Here is an 18,196-nt window from a genome sequence, read left to right on the forward strand (position 1 = left end):
AATTTGTACATGTTGTAAATGTTTTTCTATTTTTCATGTGCTAATCAAATACATGTCATATTTACTTTTCTATTCTATTCTATTCTATTCTATTCTATTCTATTCTATTCTATTCTATTCTATTCTATTCTTAAAAAAAAAAAAAAAAAAAAAAAAAAACCTTGCTACGTGCTCTGTGCTAGACTGAGACTTGTCATGGCACTTGTATACTGTTGTTGTTCTCTTGCTGGTCTGATTGCTTCTATTGTTCTCATTTGTAAGTCGCTTTGGATAAAAGCATCTGCTAAATGATTAAATGTAAATGTAAATATTTTGGGGCTCATGTTCATGCACTGCAGTAATATTGTGTTGCGTCTTTATTGTTACTAATCATCGTGAGTGATTGCCTTCTTTTATACTGACAAAGTAAAAAAGGAGAGGGGCTTAAATTCAAACAGCTATTAATATTCACACAGTGCATTATTATTATTATTATTATTATATATTGAGAAGACAGATCAGTTGTTCAGGGATTCTTGAGTTTGTTCAATGGGCTCTTTTATACATTTGTGCACAACGCCACCTATTGACCACTTACTATTAATCATCAAATGAGCAAGAAAAAAATCACTACAATAATGTTTTTCCATTGAGATACCATTAATATTTGAATTAGTTTATTTATTTGTTCATTTTTATTTTTATAAGATAAAGATTTAGTATTTTTGTTGTGTGAATTTGTCATTTACTAGTTTTTTTTTTTTTTTTTTTTTTTTAAATGTCTTTATTGTTTTATTTAGTCAGTTATATTTATTTATGTATTTATTGTGCTACAACTAAATAAAAAGAAATGTTGCCTTGGAAGCTAACTGAAATACAATCATATTTTCAATGTTAAATTTCAAGTAACATTTTTTTAAGTGTATTTCAGATAAACTTAAAGGGATACTCCATCCCAAAATGAAAATGTTGTCATTAATCACTTACCCCCATGTAATTTTAAACCTGTAAAAGCTTCGTTCGTTTTCGGAACACAATTTAAGATATTTTGGATTAAAAAAGGGAGGCTTGAGACTGTCCCATAGACTCCCAAATAAATAACAGTGTCAAGGTCCAGGAAAGTATGAAAAGCATCGTCAGAATCCTTCATCTGCCATCAGTGGTTCAACCGTAACGTAATCAAAATTTGATTATAGATAATAGGCCTTTTTATTGCTTGTGCTACTAAATAAAAATATTGATTTATCACTTGATGACCTTGATCTAGAGTTGCTGACTGATCTAGTTTCTCTTTGGATTGAAATTCTGCTGTTTATGAGTAACACCTTCCTTTTCTGCAGAATTTGACTTGATCATGAGGTCATTTTATGAGGTAAAAACACAGATAATGTGAAGAGGTTTTTCAGCATGTCACTGTGCTGATCTTTGATCTATATTGAGCTCCATTCAAACATTGACCCGAGAGTCATAAAGTTACATCACTCACCGGAAACTGCTGCTGGAGGGCTAACATGATGCTGGGACAAAATGAGGGAATGAAGCTTTTACACAGATACATCAGAATTCATAGTAAAATTAATAAAAATAATAATCCATAACAGCTGATTAACCAGTACTCTTTTATTGTACTGGATGCATCTCACCATGTACTCATGATCCAGATGAGACTGAGAAAATAGATCCTGGACATACTTCTGAAACATACATACAATGATAAAATACATAAAGACTTACAGTAAATGCAAGTTTGCCTTCATGCTTGATACATTTTGAATAATGCAGGTATGTTAGCTTTATTTGATTATGCAAATGGCGATTGATTGGTTTGGGTAGAACTTGTATTCAAATGACAGTAGTTTAGTTTAGATTTTTATCTTGAAATTTTTTTTTTACAGACATTAAATCAATAGTTATATCTCAGCATTCACTGTGGCGTCATGCTTATATGTTGTGGACACTTTACTAATTACATACTGTGACATTTGCTCAATATTTAAATATTGACCTGAGAGTCATAATGTTACACCACACCTGAGTGGGCGGAGTCAGACTTTAAAAGGCTTCCTCTGAAGCTTCCTCCTGCTCTTTGCTTTGGGAAGAACGGAATAATCTTCCAGCTACAGTAAGAGACGACTGGTATGTTTTTAATAATTTCATTTTGCTATCATTTCAGTTTTTAAATTACTATCAACTGACATGCAAATGAATATGTGTTTTAGTTTAGTCATTTACATGCAAAAACATCCATGCTGCAAAGGCAGAGTTTTCATGCACATCTAACAAATAAGTATTAAGATAAAGAGCAATGCATTTTGTCATTGTTTACTGTATTCCATTGTACTCTGCACGATAAAGCTTATAATCTAATCAACTGAAGAATAAAATGTAAGTAAACCGAAATAAAAGGTATTGGAAACTTTTGTTCAGCATAAAGCAGTGTGCTGATCTGAGCCACAATGCCAGCGCCTGGTGTGTGTTTAAACATCTTATCGGAGCGTCATCTCAAAGATGGACAGGGATCTCCCAACAATCCTGAGAAGTTCCTGGATCAGGACTTCCACCGGCTCAAGCAGTTCTGCCAGAAGGAAAGACTGAGATTCGTAGACAACTTGTTCCCGCCAGAGATGAAATCGATCGGTTTGGGTCCCTTGAAGCGTGAAGACCTCTGGAGAGTTGTGTGGAAAAGACCACATGTATGTGAACATCTTCACACACAAACTCCATCAGTTACTGATTATAGCAGATCGTGAGAGTCTTGCACATAAAATGTAAAGTCATTTGAAATGTAAATGCTAATGCAAATCATGAAGTTTTTTTTTTTTTTTTTTACCTGTGTGATGCCTAGTTGATGTTGACTTTAGGGCGTGAGTGGTAGTAAAGCGTAATATCCACAGCAAAGGAACTGCAGAGTCATGCATGCTTTTCTGTTTGGTTTCGTTTCTATTTTTAGACTAGAATTAAAAACTTAGCTCTCTCTGCTGTTTTTCTTTTAGTGATTTGTGCACTTGTGAGTGTGTGTGATCTGCTGTAAAGTGTGAAATGAATCATCTGTTTCCTTCAGGAACTGGTGCCAAACCCTGTTTACATTGTTCAAGGAGCTTCGAGGTTTGATTTCATCCAGGGCCGATTAGGTAGGTCTGATACGATATGTGTTGTGTGATTACAAGCTACAAGTTTAGATTTGGTGAAGGTCATGCAATCATCTCTACTATATAATTATATGTCATTTAAAATAAATGTAAAATTCCCACTAATGTCAGTAGCAAACTTGCAGTATGTACAAAAAAAAACAATTCTAAACACGTCAATGCAACTAACTAAAGCAAAAACAAAACATGATCATTTATAAATTATGAAAATTTCAAAGGTCACAGGTCTCAACCACTTAATAGATAAAGTTGCAGTGCAATAAAGCAATACATTGTTCAAACAGGTGTGTACTGTATGTACAATGTGAATATTAACAGAAAATGTAAATAAACAGACATTTTTAAAGGAATAGAAGTTGAACACAGTCATTAGGGCTAATGAAAAACCTGGAGTAGAGTTTAACCCTCTGGTTAAAATGTTTGGAAATTTAAAAAATCACTACTTCATCGGAATGGTAAGAAACTCAGTGACTTTTATGGCAGTCACAAAAAAAGAACAAAAACTTGATTTGAAAAAGCAAAATAGTCGTAAAAAAAAAATAGTCACACTTGTGTTTTACACGGTCAAAAATGACCGCCATAGGAAATGAATGTAAAATAGGCAAAAATACAAAGAATAAGATAAAATGATGTTTTTGTGTGTATAATATTATATATTTATTTGAATTGAAGAACTGATAAGTAAATATTGTATATTTTTTGCTTGAAATCACTGCTCAGTAACTAAGGAATACATATTACAGATGATTTTCTTTCTTTTTTTTTTTCAAGTGGTGGAACAAATCTGCCTCAATTTAATACATTTTAAATACTTTTGCTCTATTTTTAAGTTAAATACTGCATTAACTGAAAAATTATATACAATATTTTTTTCATATATATAATATATATATATATATATATATATATATAATATATATAAATATATAATATATATATATATATATATATACACATTTAATACAGAAAATAGTCCATGATTTAGATATGAATATTGATAAATAACATGAAATACAATCAAAATGTTTAATGTTAAAGAAAAAAAAACATTATTGAAATATAGTATATTAATTTCACAAAAATTCAATTTCTACACGATTCTAGCCTCCGGTCAATGTGACTCTCTAATGAACAAAACCAGAGGTTAAAAAATCCAGTTGCATGTAGCTGTTTTACACTTTACAGAGTTCTAATGTTTTTGACAAATATATATATTGTCTGTCTCTCTCTCTCTCTCTCTCTCTCTCTTTCTGTCTCTCTGTCTCTCTCTCTCTCTGTGTGTGTGTGTGTGTGTGTGTGTGTGTGTGTAAGGTAACTGCTGGTTTCTGGCATCCGTTGGAGCTCTTACGTTTCAAGAACAAATCATGAAGCATATTATCCATGATGAACAGAATTTCTCTGTGGATTATGCAGGAATATTTCACTTTAAGGTAAATACTTAAACCATTTTTGGGGAACATGTTCCTTTAAGAGTTAAAGCTTCTATATTTTCTTTAACAGCTGAACTGTCATCTTTTGTTTTCAGTTCTGGAGGTTTGGATCATGGGTGGATGTGGTTATTGATGACAAGCTCCCAACGGTTGACGGCCGACTCGTCTTTGTTCAGTCCAAAACACCAAATGAATTCTGGCCTGCTTTGCTGGAGAAAGCTTATGCTAAGTATGTTTCAGTTTAATAACAGACTCTTTCTAAGAGCAGTCATGTTCTGAAAGTCAAAATCATTCAGTCTCCCCACAGAAAAATATAAAATTATTTTTGTGTATGTCTTGATATTTGGAATAAACTCAAAATATATTATTTTTAATTATTAACAGAATTGAAATTAACAATCTTTTACCTTTGATTTTTCATATACTTGATGTAATATGATGTAATGATGTAATATGTCTATCAGAATCAGTTGGTTTGGTTCATAAATCAGAACTTTTTTTGGAAATGTCTATGGAGAAAATAAATGGTAAAAAACTTCTGTAAATCCTGTCCTGACCATTATCTTCTACATTTTTCCAGAGTGTGTGGCTCTTATGCGGATATGGATGCGGGAAGCATATCTGAAGCTCTCATGGACTTCACCGGTGGCCCACACATGAACATTAAACTAAGTCAAGATTCAGGAAAGCTGTGGGACGCCATGAGACGAGCCAGCCAATCAGAATCCCTGATGGGATGTGGTACTCCTGGAGGGGTAAAGATTGAATCTTTAATATTATAAAACAATGCAATTAAAAAAAAAACATTCAAATATATTCATTGAGGGATTATTGTTATATCATGCTTGCTGCAAGTTCATGTTGTCTGGGACAATTTTTTGTTACTTCAAATAGATTCACTTATGGTTTGAGGATGAAGGTATGTCACAAGCTGAAAAAATGGATGTTGCCACCAGTTATTTTATATTTGGCACAAATGCATATGTTTGAATGTTATTTTTAATATCCAGAAATGTCATGCATTTAATTTCTAAATTGACTTGCATTTACCAACTGATGAATTTGCACCAAAATACCATAAAGTTTGATTGGACACTCAGATTTTAACAAACGAGACATGGGAAACATTTTAAAAATGTGTTATGCTTATTTATATATAAGCTCATTTCCACCATGGAATAAAAATATTTCAAAAGTAATATCCTGTATATCTTGCAATTTTGATTTTTTTCTCAGAAGAGTTTAAAAGTTGCAATTCAGTTTTTTTGTTTCTGCTGCAGGATCAAAAAATAAAAAAGGTTATTGCTACTCTTTATCTCACAATTCTGTCTTTTCTTGCAGAAGTGTGTTTATACCTCACACATCTGGAATTTTATTTTGTAATCCTAAGAAATAAATAAATCTGAATTGTGAAATCATTTTTATTTAGCATTGTTTTTCCCTGCATTAAGAACAGACCAGCCTGCCTGCTAAAAGCCATTCAAACATGATCACAAAAGTCCTAAAATCTCGTTATTCCTTTAGCAGGCAGGTCTTCTGCAGAATAACGTGTTGCCCAATGGCCTTGTGGAAATGCATGCGTACACGGTCACAGGAGTCACAGAGGTGAGAACTAGAACAGTCCTAACCTGGTTTTCAGTTTTGAAGTGTTTAGTATCTTTTTGCTCAAATAAGTTGATAAGCAAGTGTTTCCTGTGATCTAATGAGGTGTTCTCTCACAGGTTGTATGTAAAGGCCGCCCAGTGAAGCTGGTGAGGATCTTTAACCCTTGGGGTCACGGAGAGTGGAACAGAGACTGGAGTGATGGGTCTGAATCCTTCTGTTTGAATTAACATTCCTCTATAATTTATCTATATATCACTATATACAGTAAATCAGAATCTGACATCTTGTTAATCCGGTCTCTTTAGATCCCCTTTGTGGGATCTTGTACGGCCTGAGGACCAAAAACACAAAGTTGTGCTTGACAATGGAGAATTCTGGTAAGCAGAAATAAACACCCAAAGTCTCATAAAGTTATTTTTTTTTTTTTTTTTTTTTTTTTTACATCTCTTGGTTTTCTTGGTTTTTATGGATATAGTGCATAGTTGCACGTCACTATATTTACAGCAGGTTTTCTACCTCTGCAGGATGTCACTGGATGATTTCTGCAGGAATTTTTCAGATATGGATATATGTTGTTCAGACGTGAACGTTTTTACTGGATCTCATTCTTCATCCTGGAAAACTGAAGTGCACAAAGGCCAGTGGGTGTTAGGAACAACAGCGGGCGGCTGCTCAAATGACATAGGTAATATAACTCTTTTATTTCATTTTTTTATTACATATATTTTTATTATGACTATGGATATTACTGTTTGTTTAAGCATAAGGATGGAAATCATGTCAGAATAGGACAATTTACTGAAAATAACTTTATTTATGGCTTTATTGAAATGTTGATTGCACTGTTACAAATGTTAGTGTGAGATTACAGTGTATTCCAGGTTAATAATTGCATTACTTTCACAGTAATTTCTCAGTGGGACTTTTCTTGTATCTAACAGCACTCTCAGAAATCATAATGGTCATAATCATAACAGCATCATAATGTGTTTCTATGAAGGCACACAGCATGCAATGCAACATTAATAGATCATGCTGCAGAGTTATTTTTTTTTTATTCTTGTTGGTTTTATTTGTGTTATTTTTTTTTTTTTTTTTTTTTTTTTTTGGTTCACTTTTAGCAGTTTGTGTTGTTGGTTTATTTGGTAATGTTGGTTTATGTTGTAAGTGTTGGTTTTATTTGTTGAGTGTTACCATTGTTGTGTTTTGTTTGTTGAATATTGATGTCACATCTTCCAAAGTTTTCACTATTGTGAAAGACCCATCCACAAACAGTTATGAAAATGAAATAAGTTACTGATTAATCTTCATGCCTGAATAATGCTAAAATAAAATCTTCATGTTCATGATAAGAATAGTTTAAAAGAATAGTTAAAGTCAGGCAATAAGTTTATTTCATATTCATGCTTGTCATCATTTTAAAAAATGTTTTTATTTGTCACATTTGTTTTTTGTTTGTCTTTTTATCTCATCGCATTCAATTTGGACCACAAACTCAGGAGAAATATGATCTCTTTTGGTTTGGGGCTGTAGAGTCTATGGAGGTGGTGAGATGAAAGGAAAAATTAAACATTTTATAAATAGCATTCTACTTATAATGTATGTGTTTGCCCAGAAAATGAAACAAAAAAGTTTGTGAGCGAATGCAAAAGCAGTTAAATTAAGGGTCGACCGATTATCAGCACCGATATTAAGCTTTTTTTTATGGTTATCGGTATCGGTCTTTTTTAAAACCAAGTTGCCAATAAAATAGTTTAAAAGCATTTAAAGAAAGCTTTTGTCAGAGCCCTTGTTATTCTTAATTTGACATTAATTTTCAATTTTACACCAGACAAATATATCGGTTCAAATTATTGGTTATCAGTCTATCTTATCTGTAATAATTAGTATCAGCCAACCCCTAAATGATTTTTTCCCCCCAATAACATAGTTTACATCAAAATATCCCAGTCGGATGGCTCCTCTTGTAGAAACAAAAGAAAAATGCTTTCTAAGAATGTTTTGCTAACATTCATATTAAGTTAGGAAAATGTTATTTCTGAATGTTCAAAACATAGTTTTTTCTTGGTTATCATTTTTCAAACATTATTGGAATGTTACTTTTGAATGTTCTCCGAACATTCTAAAACAAGTATCAACATTTAAATGTTAGACAAACAACCAACTGAAACGTTTTAGAAAAAAAAAAAAAAAAAAAAAATCATGAACAATGTATAATTAATGTTTTTGTTCTAATGTTTTGAGAACATTAGTAAAGACGGGATAACTTTAAACCATCATTCTAATAACGTTATTGGAAGAACATAATATAACTTTGAGAGAACCTTGACAGAATATTAGGGAAGTTCTAAGAATGTTTCCTGTTAGCTGGGCATCTTAATTCTTTAAGATTTAAAAGTTCTGTTTTGAAGTTACCATGGCTACTAAACAAATAGGATAGGAATCTGTGTTAGAACACTTCTAGACTCTCTTTTCTTGCATTTACAGACCGTTTTTCAAGAAATCCCCAGTTCCGTGTGACTCTTAAGGAGAGTGCTGAAGACACCAGAGATGAAAACTCTCCAAATCTCCTGGTGTCTCTCATTCAGAAATCTCACAAGAGAAACAGGCACTTGGCAACCAATTTTCATATCGGCTTTAACATTTATGAGGTTTGTAGAAATGTATTCTGACAGCTTCTGAATTTACAAAAGACTTTCTTCACTTGAATGACCATTTATATTTGTTTTGTGTAACTCTTGCAGATTCCAGCTCATGTACGTATTTAACATATTCCTTAAACACCTGGTTGAATTTTAGGTTTGTTTTGCAGAGACAGAATAATTAATGTTGTTCCTTATTCGGCAGTTAAAGGACCAAAGTGGAAAATTCCCTGCCTCGTTCTTCAGAAACGCCCGTCTCGCTGGAAAAAACGAATCCTACATCAATGCTCGGGAAATCATAGAGTTTTTCCGATTCAAAGCAGGCGAATACCTCATCGTTCCTTCAACTTTCAAGCCAAACGAAGCTGCATCCTTCCTTCTGACAGTCTATTCAAAGACAGAAGCCATCATTGAGTAAGAGTTTATGCATGTTAATCTGGGATATGAGAAACTATTTACAACAAACATTAAAAAAATCACCTACATCAGCTTTAATAGAATTTAATGTAGTATTATTGGTGTACAGTGTTAAAGATTTTGATGTTGTGTCTTCAGAGACAGTTCTGGATATGGCATGACAAGAACAAAGGTATATCACAGCTTGGGCTGTATGCATATACGTGTTTTGAAAGTACATATATTTTCAAATGATCTCCATTTTTCTCAGATTATTCCCAGGGATAATGATGAATCCTTCCAGCTCTTTCCTCAATATGCAGATAAGGTACGTGTGACTCTTTAACAGTTCTGGATTATGAGGGAATGTGACTGTTTATGATCAGAAACTGAAAATGCAGCTGAAAGTAACAAAAATACCCAAGATATTTAAAACAAACAGGATGTTATGTAACATTTGATATATGTCATGTAAAATCAAGTCATAGTTGTCTGTTTATGTAAGTATGGAGAGGTGGACGCTGAGCGACTTCAGAGACTTCTGAATGAGAATCTTCATGCAGGTGACGCTTCTAGAGAGAAATCACGATATAAGCTTATTTTGAAATCTCATATTGCTGTTTTGCTTCCAGTGATGTCTGATTCTGCGCATGTTTTGGTCTGATCTTTCAGGACATTCACAGAAAACAGCAGGATTCAGCTTGGATTTGTGTAAGAGCATGGTGGCGCTGATGGATGTATCCTCAACTATGAAGGATCAGAGTGAGAAAAGGCTCTCAGGGATCTGTGTTTCAGACACTTGTGCATGCTTTTAAATGATAGAACAAAATAAATCGCATTCATTACATTTTACAAGTTTCATGATACTCTTTAACAACAAATACAGCTCAGTGTCACTGGAAGGCTGAGTGAATTTGAATGCCTCCGTTTGTGGAAACGAGTGGTTTTTCTAAAGGTAAAGGTCTTTCTATGTTTTATCATCACATATTCTATTTTTTTTTTCAAAACGCATGTTATGTAAGTAAAATGGGTTGCAATTTCTCTCTCGTCTGTTTCTCAGGACATTTTCTATGGCATGGATGTTTCGCACACTGGAAGTCTGTCTCTGAATGAACTCACAAATGCTCTTAAGGTTGCAGGTAACTTTATTTTCTCAACTATGTTCTCAACTGATCTTGAAGTCATACATATTACATCACCATTTATTCACTTAACATACAAAGCAATAGAATGAATATGCTGATATGTTGGATGTTTTCAAGGGTTTGTATTGAGTGACAGTATGCTGAATCTCATGGCTGTACGATACGGGGACTCCGGTGGTGAAATTACACTAGAAAACTTTGTTGCACTTGTCCTGCGGATGGATTGCATGGCCAGTGAGTCTAAACTTCAGCCTTGTGCACAATAAAAATCCTAATAGCTTGAGATTTTAATTAGAATTTAACTTCGATCATTTGTGATGCATGTTTCAAAAGATAATTCAGTGACTGCATAACATCCACACCTAACCTCTGTAGTCACTTGCCATCATTAATGCACACTTACTATATGTAAACTCTTATTATCACCAGAAACATTCAAGAGACTCTCTGCTGGAGGGCCAAACATGATGCTGGGAGAAAATGAAGTAATGTTTTTAATGCAAATATTTAATTCATCAGAATTCATAGTAAGATGAATAAAAAATAATAATCCATAACAGTTAATAAACCAATACTCTTATGTTGTAGTGGATGCATCTCACCATGTACTCATGATCCAGATGAGACTGAGAAAATGGATCCTGGACGGACTTCTGAAACATACATACAACAACAAATTACACAAATCTAAGACTTAAATGCAAGTTTGCCTTCATACTTTATACATTTTGCATAATGCAGGCTTGTTATCTATAATTTATATGATTTTGCATAAGGTGATCAATAGCAAAGTTTGTTTAACTAAAGTTTTCAGTCAGAAACTCTATAATTGATGACACTAATCTAGTTTGGCTTTTTTAACTAGATGAACAAACCTGCAGTTAGGAAAATCTGTTTGCTGTACTGTACTACATACTGTACGTTTCACAACCAATAAATCAATACTCAGTACCTCACAATTCACTGTTCTATCGTGCTTATATGTTTTTGACACTTTACTTCTTTGCACTTACAGTAAAATTCAGTCTAATGCCAAAAGAACTCAGATAAATGAAAATTGACAGCAATTAATGAATCCTACTACAGTAAAGGCCTAGCTCATGAATAGTAATTAGATACGGTGACGTTCGCATAATAATAAGCTGATGCCTCAAAAAGGTTATATATACAAATATAATTTATTTTATTATATCAAAATGTTTCCACATGTCAAGATTCAGTCCTGCCAAACAGAAATAGCCACCAAAAAAAATAAAAAAAATAAAACCTACCTTGTGACTTTTGTATTTACATTCAGGGATTTTATCTCTTTGAGCCATTTCTATTTACCATGGTTTTTACATGATACTCCACTGTACTTAAAATACCATGGTAAATGTCCAAAAACATGGTCCTTTTAGTGTTTCTTGGTTGTGAGTTCATTAATCACCCCTTTGAACAGGATTTGAACCTGTAACCTTCCAGTATTTTTTTCCCCGGTATATAAAAGGATATAAATATTGAGCAATTCAATTTTTAACTCTACTTTTACCTTGAAAGACATCGTAAATTGTCATGCACTGTCATATTTTCTCTTTGCTGAGTGACTCTTCGGAATTACAGATCCAGGTCAAATTCTCCCTCATTATAGTAATTTGTCACAATTTTTTAATTTTGAGTTTATGTAGGTTGATGTATAAAATACCTAACAATTTAAATCATGTATAACTGTTTATAGTTACAGTTATGACAAGCAAATAATTTGGGAATTATTTGTTAGTGACATGAAAACAATGTCTTGGGCTGAAATATGACCTACTGTAGAGTTATTCTTCAGACCTGCGAGATCCTCCCATAATGATGTAAATTATTTTGTTTTGGAAAGCAATTTTTATTTTATTTTTTAATTTACAGTAACGTTTATGCATTGAGCAGGCACTTGTATCAAAATGCATTAGCAAGATCAGCAAAAGAGGTAAATGATAGAAGTCTTTGAACTAATTCCTTTGTAAATGATTAGCTGTGTCTTGTTCTGCTCATTGTAGCAGTAGACAGTAACAGACTCACCCTTGTCTCTGTCTCGTCTCTGTCTGTGTACTCAGGGTGGGACATGAGTCATGACTGATAACAAAAGCATAAGACTTTACTGTGTCAATGTTCATCAATAGTTCACAAGGCCATTTGCGGTCTTTATGACTGAACCATCTAACTTTCCTTTACTCCAGTCTTTCCTTTAAGCAGGGACAGTCATGAACTTGGCAAACACTTGTGTTCAAACAGAAGCTCACCAAGTGTTCTGTCATTAGTATGAGAAGCCATCTAAAACAACTGGTTATTGTTACTGTTTAATTTAATCTGCATAATACTTAAATATATAGCTCTGCGTATGCAGTAGAATTATCCATGATGATATTTTATGTGACATTCTATATTGCCGTCTAGAGGTGTGTTCTCATAACTGCCTTTTTTACTTTATTCCTCCAGGAAGTAAAATCAGTTTGGTGTAAAATTAACAGAAAACATTTATTAGTAATATTAATGGATATTTGATAAAATCCTGGATGTTGTTGTTGCTGGTTTGTTTCTCCCTAAAACATTTATCAAAATAAATCAGTTTGGTAAGATCAACATTTCAGATTCAGAAGATGCGTAAAGAAATATGGAAATGAAACTGTTGACATCCTTTTGAAAGTTATTTGTATGATCTTTATGAACATCCTGTTTGTTTTATTGTAATTTTTTAAGTAATCAAAATGACTAGGCTACTTAATGGAAAGGGAAGATTTATACATGTCTTTTATAGAAATACTTCCTTAAACTCACAACAAAAACAGAACAGGAATGACCTAAGTGTAACTTGGCATGACTGACTTATAGGTTTCTTTTGTTCTTTTTTTTTTTTTCTCTGTAAGTCATATTTACACAGTGGTTACTCATTTCTGTGTATCCACAAGCAGTTTATTCAGTGAGTTTGTGTCCATTTAACATAACAATGTTTAATGTGTGCTACATGAAGGCAGCAAATTGATGGCGTTTTTCCTTTTTCATGATATGATATACATTATCCAGGCAGTATAAAAGTGATATGACACAATGTTGATAAATGCTTTTGCAACCTTTATACACAACAGGTAACAGACCAGAGACATACAGGCTATATCTGCATCAACTGCATGAATGAGATTTAAAAAAAAAAAAAGTCTTTGGAAAGCTCTAGGCCATTTCTGAGGGTCAGTACTTCTTTTTAGCATTCAGGTATCATTGGTAAAACCATGCTGAATTGAGCTTTCAAGATGATGCACCTTTGTTATGGTTTGTTATGGTTAATGCAAAACAATGTTAACTAACTGATAAATGAATGTACAGCTGCATAATGAAACGTATATATTTCCTCTCTTATACTGTGTTTAATTGATCCTTTGCATTTACTCTGATCCACTGCAATTTCCAGCCATGTACAAGAGCAGCCTTCAGCCATTAAACCCCTAAAACATTCACTAATAGTCAAGCTTGTTCATGTCTGTCTTCACTAAATAATCAAGTCCTTGTTGGATAGTTTGTACACTACATAAAAGTGATGTAAAGAAAAGCTTCAACAGTCATACATTCCATTGTAAATCGTATACATGTTTTAAAGGCATAACATACCAGAGGTTAATAGTTGCATAGCCTGAAATGTATCATATGGTTTCCTAAGAGGTTTGAGATAGTGTGGCGAACATTGCCAAAATGGTCCATAATCGTATATAGTTTTGTCTGATACGGTTAAATCACAATAAAAGTACAAATTACCCATGATATTTTTCTCACATACAGTAAGGAGTGTTCTTATATGAATGTAAACCATATATTTCATGGTCCAATGGAATCCACTACATGAGAGAAACAAAGTAACATTCTTTTACAGATGATTTGACTGATGTAACTTCAAGTGCAACATTTAAGAAGGTTCATAAAGGTGAAAATGGTCATACTTGTAGAAAAAAGACCAGGTTTTTGCTCTGTGGCCAGTGTTCTTTATAGCTGTCAAAAACACATGAACAAAAACAGCCCGTTTTTGCTGTCCTAGATAGCAAGTTAATCAAAATTATTACTTGTACCAAGAACTCCAATGCTTTGTTTGCATTATTGCTATAAATAAGTATTATTGGAGCTATTTCTCAATTGTTCTGTCCATTGTTGTAAGCATACAGTGTTGTGGGCCAATAAATATTCCAATAAATGATTCCTGAGTAACAGGACACATCTGGTATTGAGATTTTTCTGCATTGTCGGAAAGACTCTCACGTCTTTTGAACTTCTTTCAGAGGTCAGAGGTCCATCATAAAGACGTCTCCACGCACGAGCTATTCCTATGGAAGGATCGGTGATTGGGGCAACTCTCACTGCAATGGACGATAAGCACCGGGAAGTATAACGCATCCTGGTAGGGTGGTGGGTCTTCCTCGTCAACATTGATCTGTCCGGACAGGCATCGCGTGTTCTCACTGGGGCTCTCTGGTTCGTCCAGACTGCAGCTCCCGCTTCTCCAAAAACAACTGCGGCGGGAACCGTACAGTCTCCCCAAGGAGAAGCGACTCCCACTGAAGGGGATCCGTGGACTGCCGTTGCAGATGCTGAGGGCGCTGCGGGAGAACACGGAGGAGTTGCTGATGGCGCGATGGCAGCGTTCACAGTTCTGCCTGACGCTTCCTGAATGTTGCGCCAGGTCCATCAGACCCGCCTCGGAGTAGCTGGGCACCAGCTGCTGGTTGGAGCGAATGTGCCACTCCAGTTCGGTGCTGTCGATGGTGTTGACCCTCGGGATGCGTCTACAGTAAGGTCTCTCGTCGCAGGGCGTCACAGGTATGTAGTCGGCACCAAAGAGCTTTTCCACACGATAATGGACGTAGGCCGTGCGGTACTCCGTCAGCACCCGTAACGGCCAGGATAAGGTAAGAAAGGCCGCTGTCCAGAAGACGTAGTTGGAGATGTACCAAGGATGGTGGTCAGGGTTGGAGAAGGCAATCATGTACTCTTTGAAATCTACGTTTTTCAGGTGCATCCCCTCCCGAGCCTCCATATAATCATCCAGTCCTTCGTTGTCGGTGAAGAACCTTGCCCGTTGGGTCAAATAGGAGTTTTCGGACTCCACGTTGGCGAAGCTAAAGCACTTAGTGAACCTCAGTTTGGTGATGGCTGACTTTTCCAGACCAGCTAGCTGCTTGGAGACATCCTTAACTCCACAGTGGCCGTAGTCGAACTCTGCCTCGGCTACATGCGTGTTCACCCTCTCGTGATACACTTGTGTGGTTGTGTACGCGTCTCCGTTGCGGTACCTTGTGACTTGCCGTGTCCGTCGAACGTAGTGGTAGCTGATAGCCTTCCACCATATGCAAGGCTTGGCCTGCTGCATCCTCTGGACTCTTTCGTAGATCCCCTCCACGTGCACTTTATACTGAAGCTCATTTCTGGCATGGCAGTGCCAGCACTCCACCAGGTATATGACATAAAGCATGATGAGGAAGGCCAGGGGGATGTAGATGTAGCCATCGGAGCAGGGACTGTCATGATACATCATGGACTTCCCTTTGTAGGCACTGTCAAAGGTCAATCGGGTGACCTTAGTGACGTGGCACCACACCATGGCTCCCATGCAGCCGTACATGAGCATGGACAGCAGCAGGCATTTCCAGAACACCTCTCTGCACATTGTCTTGCTCAGTGACTGTTTCACAGGCCTCTGCTGCTCATCGTCAACCACAAGAGAACAAAGAGAATGTAGATGAGTTAAAAAGGACATCGAAGCGGTAAGTACAGTGAATTACGCAAATGCAATGTCATGCATGTCGTTATCTGAAAGCAAGATTTGCACAAATGTGTTCCTTCAATCGTTAATATTCGTAATATCGTACCAAGAGCAGCACATATCTAATGGCCATTAGTGGTTGGCCAGTATATTTCTTTCAGCATCTAGAGATGAATGAGAGAATGCTTCCGCATACAAAAAATCCATTATAAACCATCTTAAATGTTTATACATTCAGCATGCATCTGACATATGCATTACATGCATTTGCTATGATGTAATGTATATGTCAGATGCATGCTGGATATAGGAACACTGATGATGGATTATAATGCACTAAAATGGGGTTCACTTTTTTTTTGTCATATCTGTCTTTTGTACATGTTTTTGTAAACTGTGTACATCTCTTTGGTATTTCACTGAATCTTGAACTTTTCTTTTTTGAATCTAAATTGTTTGGTGTTCTGATTCATTTTTTAGACACTTATTTTAAGCAATATTTACCTGTACTGTAATAATTAGTCAAACTACAAAATTCCCTAAAATAAATGGAAAATGTTCATTATATATATAAAGCTGTTTGTAGATTTTGAACCTGATATAACCTTGTTAAAACAAGCATGTGCTGGTTTGCTGGTCTCCCAGCTTGGTATTAGCTGATTGTAAAGGCTTTTTTTGCATGCTTTTCACACTTTAAGATCAGCATACCAAGCAGCAAACCATCTTAGGTTGGTTTAGTGTGCACTACTACACCTACAGTTATCTGCCAAATTATCAGATTATCATTTAGTGGTTGAATATGTGATCAATCAGCATTGTCTGGCATAGCTTCAGGTATCATACTGGGTGTCATTTGATATGTACTATCATGCATTACTGGATTTTACCTCTATTGCTTACAATAACAAAGGCTGGTCGAACTGGCCGCCTGTTATTTGATAAAGCCAGTCTCTGCTCGTGCATTCTCACTGCAGTGATGTCTACATAAACTTGCATGCTTCCATGTTGTGAACATCGTTGCTCATGTTTACATTTTTTGTTTCACTTATCACGAGCTATTCACGCATCGTCATGACTGCAAAATGAAAACAGCATCATTTATTCAGTACCTCCTCTCTAGTGCCATCTGGGTCGTCCTCGAACACAGTAGTGGTGCTGCTCTCACTGGCTGTCGCAGCGGATGCTGGAGGGGACATGGCTGAAACAATGACGGGGTGTGGACCACCTCAAACTCTCCCCAGACTCCCCAGCATCCAGTAATCACAAACGCACACCAATGCAACCAGCGCTTTTAAATCAGTCTGTCCATTCCGTCATGCATTTTGAAATTGAATTTCATCGCTTAATCCTGTTTGCAACAACACCTGCGATTTGAATAGGCAATTTGTGCACCGTATGCGCGCATATGCATCTTTTGAATGACTAATAAAGATTGGTAATATGCTTAAATGATGGTATTATAATCAAATCAAACGCATGCATTGAAAATCTGACTGAGAATGCGGATTCACAGAGCGTCTGATTAACCGCCATACCTCCTGTACAATAATGCGAGACGCGTTTCTGACGCCATTAAAGAAAGAACGTGGTCTATGCCGGGTCCTTTGGCGAGGATTTGCAATTCCAAATTGGGAATGTTAAGAGCTGGATATTGTCGTTCCCGCAGGGAGAGGTTGAGGGGTGGGGATGATGAGGAGGACGATGATGGTGGTGGTGCTCGGTGAAGCTCCTGACAGCAGATGTCGACAAACGAGCGCAAAGATATTCACACGCTTCTGCTGAAATCCACACATGCTATCAAAGAAATTAAATACTATATCCAATATATAAAAAAAAAAAAAAAAAATCAAATTAATGCAAGTTATTTTACACTAAACAAAGTTGCAACCTGTATTGCACTTTCACCCAATTTTGATTTAATTTATTGGTTATTGTCATTATTGTGAGAAGCTGAATGGATGGGAGCAATTATTATTATTATTATTATTATTATTATTATTATTATTATTATTATTATTATTATTATTATTATTATTTTGTTTGTGTGTTTCAGTTTAATAAAACCATGTTCATTTATTACTGC

At 35.3% G+C, this 18,196-nt stretch overlaps 2 protein-coding genes across 4 annotated transcripts; one reads left to right on the forward strand and one right to left on the reverse strand.

Annotated features, from left to right (window-relative positions):
- The first annotated feature begins 1,995 nt into the window (after window positions 1-1,995).
- zgc:136872 (uncharacterized protein LOC678524 homolog) lies at window positions 1,996-11,305 on the forward strand. Of its 3 annotated transcripts, none has more exons than XM_042773462.1 (22): window positions 1,996-2,115; window positions 2,407-2,672; window positions 3,041-3,110; window positions 4,440-4,558; window positions 4,654-4,787; window positions 5,139-5,313; window positions 6,083-6,163; window positions 6,280-6,365; window positions 6,469-6,540; window positions 6,688-6,848; window positions 8,651-8,814; window positions 8,908-8,919; window positions 9,011-9,219; window positions 9,361-9,394; window positions 9,473-9,529; window positions 9,707-9,764; window positions 9,874-9,938; window positions 10,088-10,156; window positions 10,262-10,340; window positions 10,464-10,580; window positions 10,776-10,831; window positions 10,935-11,305. In XM_042773462.1, the coding sequence occupies exons 2-22, from the start codon at window positions 2,436-2,438 to the stop codon at window positions 10,959-10,961; spliced, it is 2,082 nt and encodes a 693-aa protein (XP_042629396.1). In that variant the 5' UTR covers window positions 1,996-2,115; window positions 2,407-2,435; the 3' UTR covers window positions 10,962-11,305. The 3 variants fall into 3 exon arrangements, with proteins under 3 accessions (XP_042629396.1, XP_042629398.1, XP_042629397.1); XM_042773464.1 differs by having other exon boundaries at window positions 6,086-6,163; XM_042773463.1 differs by having other exon boundaries at window positions 2,036-2,115; window positions 2,414-2,672.
- A 1,522-nt stretch (window positions 11,306-12,827) lies between these two features.
- On the reverse strand, window positions 12,828-17,850 carry LOC109107848 (transmembrane protein 151B-like). Its single transcript, XM_042773468.1, has 2 exons — window positions 17,223-17,850; window positions 12,828-16,050 (listed from the first exon to the last, which is right to left on the reverse strand). The coding sequence occupies exons 1-2, from the start codon at window positions 17,307-17,309 to the stop codon at window positions 14,647-14,649; spliced, it is 1,491 nt and encodes a 496-aa protein (XP_042629402.1). The 5' UTR covers window positions 17,310-17,850; the 3' UTR covers window positions 12,828-14,646.
- Window positions 17,851-18,196: the final 346 nt, after the last annotated feature.

This window comes from Cyprinus carpio, chromosome A17 (genome assembly GCF_018340385.1).
Source record: "Cyprinus carpio isolate SPL01 chromosome A17, ASM1834038v1, whole genome shotgun sequence".
NCBI classification, from domain to species: domain Eukaryota; kingdom Metazoa; phylum Chordata; class Actinopteri; order Cypriniformes; family Cyprinidae; genus Cyprinus; species Cyprinus carpio.